Genomic DNA, 9,152 nt, shown 5'->3' with positions numbered 1-9,152 from the left:
CTCATTCAGGATGTGTTTCTTGTGCTCTAGATGGGGGGATGAGTGTCGTGTTGGTTGTAGGAGAGGACGTGGACTCATTCAGGATGTGTTTCTTGTGCTCTAGATGGGGGGATGAGTGTCGTGTTGGTTGTAGGAGAGGATGTGGACTCATTCAGGATGTGTTTCTTGTGCTCTAGATGGGGGGATGAGTGTCGTGTTGGTTGCAGGGGAGGACGTGGACTCATTCAGGATGTGTTTCTTGTGCTCTTCTGCCGCCACACAACATTCATTCATGACAACAGTGAAAACGTAAATCTTGCATTTATATCATCACATGTGACTTTTGCACATTTTTGTACAAACGTTTGCTTCAGAAATTGGAGTTTAAAACTATTTTGTTTTCAGAATAATAATAATAATAATAATAACGATGATGTCTTTCAGAGTTAGTTTTCCTAATCTGTATACCATTCCATATCAAGCCTTGGTGTGTAGACAAAACGGTATTTGTTGTGAAAAGGTATTTATTTGAATGTGTGACATTTGTGAACCATGATGCATTCTTGTGAATTTCCTCCTGTCAAATAAAAGCATATTCACATATTTTAAAGAATTTAACACATTCTAGTATTTCCTCAAATTACTGCCACACACAAGTATCTCTCCAAGTCAAACTAAGAAAACGACATGTATGAAGGGCTACTCCTCCATTCGGTGGCCGGTTGGTCCGAAGGCAGTGGAGCTCGCTAACGACGGTCTTCCAGTACATGGTCTACACACCAGGACATAACAATGACGAGAACGGCACTTTCAGGTGGACCAAACTTGCAGTGTTTCCCGATAAAGCAGTAAGAAATTCCAGAGCCAACGTAGCCTGTGGGTTTTCCATTTATTAGCTGTAACTTAACCAGAGACGGGGCATACTTACAGTACGTGCAGCTGACACGACATGCCCTGACACGGTTATCGTGCCTGTGTGTTGACCGATACATCATCGAACTGCTGAATCCCTTGTCACTCACTTTGGATAAAAGCATCTGCTCAGTGAGAAAATGTAACGAAGGGAGGTGGTATTTCAAGAACTTTGCCAACTGTCAATTGGGGTAGACTGCTTTGCTCAACAACACCTCAAATGTGGTAGGGTTGATGGAAGAAAGCGTCTGCTTTATTCTCTTTCCTCTCCCGGTGTTCCAATCTCTTCCGGGATTCAAACTAGCAGCTTTCCGGTCAAACTGCTGCCTCTCGGCGACATTTTTTGGGAGTCACCTTTTCAGCTTTTGCAGTACCTCTCTCGTCAGCTTTTTGCTGTAGCTGTTGATCTTCCAGTGTCCAGGCATCCAGCCCAGCAGGAAACGATGGAAGTCTGTCCAGGCAAACACAAACATCTCCCTCCACTCTGCCTCCAGGGCCGCAAAGTCCACCTCTTTGTTCACAGATGACCTGAGTTCAGTGAAATAGTAGTCCAGTAAGCCCGGTACCATCTCTTCACACTCCTTCTCCGCCATGCAGCTTCCTAAATAGTAAATGATATCTTTAATCCCACAGCCCCCTCCGACATACTGAAAGTCTACAGCTGCCACATGCTGTCCACATCTGGAAAAACAAAAGTTGGCTAACTTGGCGTCCCCGTGCACAATGGTCTTGAAGGTGCAGTCATTGAGGATCCTGTCGATCTCAGCAGCTGCTGCTTTGAGCTCTGCATCATCCATGGCCTCCAGCTCATCCGGCCGTGTCTCCAGATGCCAGTAGGTACCGATAGGCCATAGTCCCTCTGGTGTCACCCCCAAAAAGAGGGCATGAAAGTGGGCAAGCCACCTGAGGCATGCCCTCATCTCTCCATCATTCACATTGGACCTTTAAGCAAAAAACAACTGTTAGTTATGAAGCAAAACTTTGCTTTTTTTATAATAAAAAAGAAATTAATCAATTCGCTAATAAAAAAAGAAGGATTATCCAGAGTGGGAACTACATTGTCAGTGTGAACACGGAATTCATCTCGGACTTCTCTGGGAATCTCTAGTCATATAGCATGTTTCCAGGCCTCCTTAATTCAAATCCTAGTCCGCGGGTCAATGCTTTGGATTATGCACACTGTAATACTTTGAGAGGAGGGGTTTCTCAAATGGGCCAGTTATTTCTGCCAAGTTCTGACTGATGATATGATGAGGGAGGGGTCTTCAGGGGGACGTCTGGGAAATGCTGAGAAATAGAAAGCTGATACTTGCTGATACTTAAGGAAAGGAGATGCTGGAATATCTTGACGAAGGCTATCAAACGATAGACATAAAGGGTCATTAACTGGCGTTAAATGAGAGGACTAGGCAGCCCGACGCCATGCGGGGACAGAAGACGCCATGCGGGGACAGATGACGCCATGCGGGGACACATGACGTCATGCGGGGACAGATGACGCCATGCGGGGACACATGATGCCATGAGGGGACACATGACGCCATGCGGGGACAGAAGACGCCATGCGGGGACAGATGACGCCATGCGGGGACACATGACGCCATGCGGGGACAGATGACGCCATGCGGGGACACATGACGCCATGCGGGGACACATGACACCATGCGGGGATACATGACTCCATGCGGGGACAGATAACACCATGCGGGGACACATGACACCATACGGGGACAGATGACGCCATGCGGGGACAGATAACGCCATGCGGGGACAGATAACGCCATGCGGGGACACATGACGCCATGCGGGGACAGATGACGCCATGCGGGGACAGATGACGCCATGCGGGGACAGATAACTCCATGCGGGGACACATGACTCCATGCGGGGACACATGACGCCATGCGGGGACAGAAGACTCCGCCTGTGGGGGGATTTAAAGGCTGGGCGAGCCAAGCCCAGGGGGAAATCTAAGCCATGGTTCTGACAGTATAGCGGTACCTCCTCTGATCAAAGCCGGCAGCGTCCAGGTCCTCCAGCACCATCAGCATCTCGTCTCCAAAGCGGCGGGTGGCCAGACACGCAGGGATCCGGCAGGCCTGGTTGGTGGAGTAGTTCTGGTACCAGTGTGTCTCTACCTGATACGACCTCACCTTACGGCCGTGGGAACGGGGGTTCGCGGAGTCCTCTGGGAACCTGACGTGCTTGACCACTACCGAGGCCCGGCCGCCGCCCTGCAGGTGGACCCGGACTATTTCCCCGTAGCCGCTCCACAAGGTCTGCATTTTGTCGCCTACGCACAGCGCGGACGCGCCGCACGCCTCCAGAATGAGGTCCCGGTATTCTGGCTTCATGTCAGAGGCCGCCAGCTGAGCCGGGAGCCTGTCTACACCTCGCAAGTCCGCAAGTCCAGCAGGCAGGCCACCTCACCCTGCACACGCGGCGTCACGCGCGCGGACTACCTACCGTCAACACCAGCCTACTGTCGTGCTCACAGAAGCAGGCCTGCATCGGCCCGACGGGACGGGAAACAACCCATAAGAAGCGGAAGCTGGTCCTTCAGGCCCGGAAACTAGATTGCAAACGAGCAGCGACACAACCGGACGCTCCCCTGTGTAGCAGACTCCCATAGACACACACACGTAGGGCAGACTCCCATAGACACACACACGTAGGGCAGACTCCTGTCCGCCGGCCCGCCTGCCTGGGAAAACTTCTTCCTGCTTTTTAAGGTTTATTGGCGGTTGGCAAACCACGATTTGGCGCATTACCGCCACCCACTGGAATAGTGAGGGACCAGAATGTCTCTACTAAAAAAAAAAAAAAAAAAAGAAAGAAGAAAAAACACCTCACGTCCTCTCATTTAAACCAGTTATTTCTCAGGTTTCTGAGAGGGACTGAAAGCCTCGGACATTTTGGCCCTTGGCTTGGCATGCACGACATGATTTGGGCCTTGGGGAGGACTAACTAGGGAACCCTGCGCTCGATGGCCCCGCACGCCGGGCCCCGGCGTGGCCCCGGCGTGACCCCGGCATGGCCCCCGGCATGGCCCCGGCCTGACCCCGGCATGGCCCCGGCGTGGCTCCCGCCTGGCCCCGGCGTAGCCCCGGCCTGGCCCCGGCCTGGCCCCGCCTGGCCCCGGCGTGGATGTGATCCCGGGTGTCAGAATGAACAGCCACACACCGTAAATAAACTTCACCTCCAGTCAACAGAGGCTGGCCTCTTAAAGCAACCTTCACGGCTTTTGGAGGAGGACATGAGGCAGTACTAGTCGGTGCTAACACTACACCTGGGACACGCCTCAGTTTTGAAAAGACCTGTGAGCTCAACCCAAATCAGACTCTTACTGATAGGAATGGGAAATAATCTTATGTAACTCAGCAAAAAAGTCCTGCATGTGAGGACGGTCCACTTATTCGTTTCTTCTTCTTTGTTGAGGATGTGCCTTGAAATTTAACGTGACTACTTATTTAGGGCTATCCAGCCCCTTGAAACGCAACACAGAAAAACCTTCTTCGTTTTACACCTCATCCGATCACATGCAAAATAGGGGACCCCCCCCCACACACACACACACGTTAATGTAAAGATGAAAGAAAAGGTGCCGGAGAGGTGGGGGTGCTCATGGTACACTTACACACTGCTTATGGGAGTGTCCCAAAGTACAGACTTCATGATGACGTCACGGTATACGTGTAATGTTGAGTCTCCCTGTGATGTACTGTGCTGGGGAGACACCCCCCCCCGTTTTATATAAAAAAAACGTCCAAACTAGAATGGATTTTAAAATTCTGTTGCTTGTATACAAAGCTCTAAATGGCCTTGCACCTCAGTATATAAAAGACATGCTAATTAGATCCAAACCAGCAGGAACTGTCAGGTTAAGGAGGTCATTACCGACTTTAGAAAGACCAGCGCCCACCATGCCCCTCTGACCATCGATGATATGGATGTGGAGAGAGTCAGCGCTGTTAAGTTCCTGGGAGTTCACATCACAGAGGACCTCTCCTGGTCCTCACATGTCACTGTGCTCTCCAAGAAGACCCAGCAGCGTCTTCACTCCCTGCGGTGTCTGAAGAAGGCGAGTCTCCCCCCACCCATCCTCATCACATCCTACAGAGGCACCATAGAGAGCATCCTGACCAGCTGTATCACTGTCTGGCACGGGAACTGCAAGGCCTCCGACCACAAATCCCTACAGCGGATAGTGAAGACAGCTGGACAGATCATAGGAACTGCCCTCCCATCCATCCAGGCCATCTATGATGCACGGTGCAGCCAGAAGGCTCTCAGCATCGTGAAGGACCCCACCCACCCTTCCCACATCCACTTCACCCTCCTACCCTCTGGCAGGAGGTACCGGAGCCTCTGTGCTGCCTCCACCAGACTATGCAACAGTCTCATTCCTCAGGCTGTGAGGTTCCACAACAGCCTGAACACTTAGACCTTCCACACAATGACTTTTTGACCGTCTTACTCACTGTCCATGTCAGGCGGGCTTGTGGTGTTTAGGTCTGTGAAGCAATTCTTGTTTTTAATGCACTTTTTATTCTTAGTTGTGTAGCTGAGACAACAAATACATTCCAACTAGTTCACAAGTTTCCACCCCGTCGAAGCTGCCCATGGTTACATCAAATTTACTACTACCTTTTTTCTGCCATGGGTTTCCATTGTGGTACAAAAGTGATTCCTTCAACCGGTATATATCTCTGTCTTGCTCAGTTATGACTGTGTGTTTTGCTGCATATTCAAAGGCTTTGGATAGTGTCGTTTCAACTACAGGACCTGGACATCAATGTTGGACTCTATAGGGATGATGGGTCAGCAATTTGTAGCAAAACACCAAGAGAACTCGAGCACATTAAAAAGCAATCTGCGAAATACTCTCCAAGAATGATATAAAAATCTCTATTGAAGCAAACAAAAAACAAATGGACTTTCTGGACATCTCAGTGGACCTTAGGAACGGCTCATACAAGCTGTACATGAAGCCCAGCAATACACTGCAGTATGTCCATAGAGACAGCAACCACCACCCTCCATCTTGAAGAACATCCCAGAAAGCATCAATAGAAGACTCTCAAAATGATCATCTAGTGAGTCCATCTTCAGCGAAGCTGCCCCCCCCCCACCAAGATGCATTACAAAAGAGCAGCTCAAGTACAACCCACCATTACACACTGACTGACCACAAACCAACAAACGTAGCAGAAGAAGAAACATCAGCTGGTACAACCACCTTACAGTGACACCGTGGTACAACCACCCTACAGTGATACCGTGGTACAACCACCTTACAGTGACACCGTGGTACAACCACCCTACAGTGACACCGTGGTACAACCCAACCTACAGTGATACCGTGGTACAACCACCCTACAGTGACACCGTGGTACAACCACCCTACAGTGATACCGTAGTACAACCACCCTACAGTGATACCGTGGTACAACCACCCTACAGTGACACCGTGGTACAACCACCCTACAGTGAGACCATGGTACAACCCACCCTACAGTGACACCGTGGTACAAACCACCCTAGAGTGATACCGTGGTACAACCACCCTACAGTGAGACCATGGTACAAACCACCCTACAGTGACACCATGGTACAACCCACCCTAGAGTGATACCGTGGTACAACCACCCTACAGTGATACCGTGGTACAACCCACCCTACAGTGACACCGTGCTACAACCCACCCTACAGTGACACCATGGTACAACCCACCCTACAGTGATACCGTAGTACAACCACCCTACAGTGAGACCATGGTACAACCCACCCTACAGTGATACCGTAGTACAATCACCCTACAGTGATACCGTGGTACAACCACCCTACAGTGAGACCGTGGTACAACCACCCTACAGTGACACCGTGGTACAACCACCCTACAGTGAGACCATGGTACAACCCACCCTACAGTGACACCGTGGTACAAACCACCCTAGAGTGATACCGTGGTACAACCACCCTACAGTGATACCGTGGTACAACCCAACCTACAGTGATACGGTGGTACAACCCACCCTACAGTGACACCGTGGTACAACCCACCCTACAGTGATACGGTGGTACAACCACCCTACAGTGAGACCATGGTACAACCCACCCTACAGTGATGCCGTAGTACAACCACCCTACAGTGACACCATGGTACAACCCACCCTACAGTGATACCGTAGTACAACCACCCTACAGTGAGACCATGGTACAACCCACCCTACAGTGATACCGTAGTACAATCACCCTACAGTGATACCGTGGTACAACCACCCTACAGTGAGACCATGGTACAACCCACCCTACAGTGACACCGTGCTACAACCACCCTACAGTGACACCGTGCTACAACCCACCCTACAGTGACACCATGGTACAACCCACCCTACAGTGATACCGTAGTACAACCACCCTACAGTGAGACCATGGTACAACCCACCCTACAGTGATACCGTAGTACAATCACCCTACAGTGATACCGTGGTACAACCACCCTACAGTGAGACCATGGTACAACCCACCCTACAGTGACACCGTGCTACAACCACCCTACAGTGACACCGTGGTACAACCCACCCTACAGTGACACCATGGTAAAACCCACCCTACAGTGATACCGTAGTACAACCACCCTACAGTGAGACCATGGTACAACCACCCTACAGTGATACCGTAGTACAACCACCCTACAGTGATACCGTGGTACAACCACCCTACAGTGATACCGTGGTACAACCACCCTACAGTGACACCGTAGTACAACCCACCCTACAGTGACACCGTGGTACAACCCACCCTACAGTGACACCGTGGTACAACCACCCTACAGTGATACCGTGGTACAACCACCCTACAGTGATACGGTGGTACAACCACCCTACAGTGATACGGTGGTACAACCACCCTACAGTGATACGGTGGTACAGCCCACCCTACAGTGACACCGTGGTACAACCACCCTACAGTGATACCGTGGTACAACCCACCCTACAGTGACACCGTGGTACAACCACCCTACAGTGATACGGTGGTACAACCCACCTTACAGTGACACCGTGGTACAACCCACCCTACAGTGACACCGTGGTACAACCCACCCTACAGTGACACCGTGGTACAACCACCCTACAGTGACACCGTGGTACAACCCACCCTACAGTGACACCGTGGTACAACCACCCTACAGTGACACCGTGGTACAACCCACCCTACAGTGACACCGTGGTACAACCACCCTACAGTGATACCGTGGTACAACCACCCTACAGTGACACCGTGGTACAACCCACCCTACAGTGAGACCGTGGTACAACCCACCTTACAGTGAGACCGTGGTACAACCCACCCTACAGTGATACGGTGGTACAACCCACCCTACAGTGATACCTTGGTACAACCCACCCTACAGTGACACCGTGGTACAACCACCCTACAGTGACACCGTGGTACAACCCACCCTACAGTGACACCGTGGTACAACCACCCTACAGTGGCACCATGGCCACAAACATGGGTCAGCAGTTTTGAACTTTTGGATAAGTGTTTTACCCCGGACCATCAACTGAGGAAAATATTCAACAGGAACATCGTCGAAACTAGTTACAGCTGCATGTCTAACATTCAACACATAATATCGTCCCACAACAGAAGAATCACCAACAAATCAATGACACCCTCATCACAACCGGACTCCCCCAACTGCAACTGCCGTGTGAAGGACTCACGCCCCCTCGAGGGGAAATGCCAGACGAAGGGAGTCATCTACCAAGCTACGGTGACGAGATGACAACGACAAAACAGAGACATACGTGGGTCTAACAGAGGGACATTCACAAAGAGGTTTAATGCACACGTGTGTAGCTTTACAAACAACCTTTTAAAGAATGCCACATGTTTAAGCCCTTATAGTTGGTCATTGGTGGACAGAAACCTTAATTGTTCAACCACCTGGAAAATCCTCTCAAAGAACAAAACATATTCACCCAGCGGTAAAATGTGCAACCTGTGTTTAACTGACCCAGACTTAATCATCAGCAAACCACAAATGTCCACACTGAATAACAGCAGTGAACTGGCCGGCAGCTGCACACATACATATATAAGCACCTATGTTGTAATTATAAATAAATCATGACAATAGACTAATACCAACCGCCCCCCCCCCATTGGACCGTGAGCGATCACGTGTTTTTGAGTTTTTGAATGTCGCACCTCTCCCTTCCCCATTGGATGATGTGCATGTGGTGTGCATG

The 9,152-nt window shown here is 50.5% G+C and overlaps 1 protein-coding gene across 1 annotated transcript; it reads right to left on the bottom strand.

The window, feature by feature from the left end:
* On the bottom strand, nucleotides 1-3,586 carry pkdc (protein kinase-like domain containing). The gene is made up of 2 exons (XM_056286839.1): nucleotides 2,893-3,586; nucleotides 1-1,833 (listed from the first exon to the last, which is right to left on the bottom strand). Exons 1-2 carry the CDS (start codon nucleotides 3,243-3,245, stop codon nucleotides 1,242-1,244), a joined length of 945 nt encoding a protein of 314 aa, XP_056142814.1. The 5' UTR covers nucleotides 3,246-3,586; the 3' UTR covers nucleotides 1-1,241.
* Between the last annotated feature and the right edge of the window lie 5,566 nt (nucleotides 3,587-9,152).

The sequence above is a fragment of the Lampris incognitus genome, chromosome 9 (assembly GCF_029633865.1).
Source record: "Lampris incognitus isolate fLamInc1 chromosome 9, fLamInc1.hap2, whole genome shotgun sequence".
NCBI lineage: Eukaryota > Metazoa > Chordata > Actinopteri > Lampriformes > Lampridae > Lampris > Lampris incognitus.
Note: the sequence above shows the minus strand (reverse complement) of the source record. Positions and strands in the feature narration are given on the sequence as shown.

Excerpts from the sequence above, each read along its gene's own strand:
- pkdc (XM_056286839.1), bottom strand. The coding sequence starts at position 3,245 with ATGAAGCCAGAATACCGGGACCTCATTCTGGAGGCGTGCGGCGCGTCC. Across the intron at positions 1,834-2,892 it reads GCCGGCTTTGATCAGAGGAG|GTCCAATGTGAATGATGGAG; the intron begins GTACCGCTATAC and ends TTTTGCTTAAAG.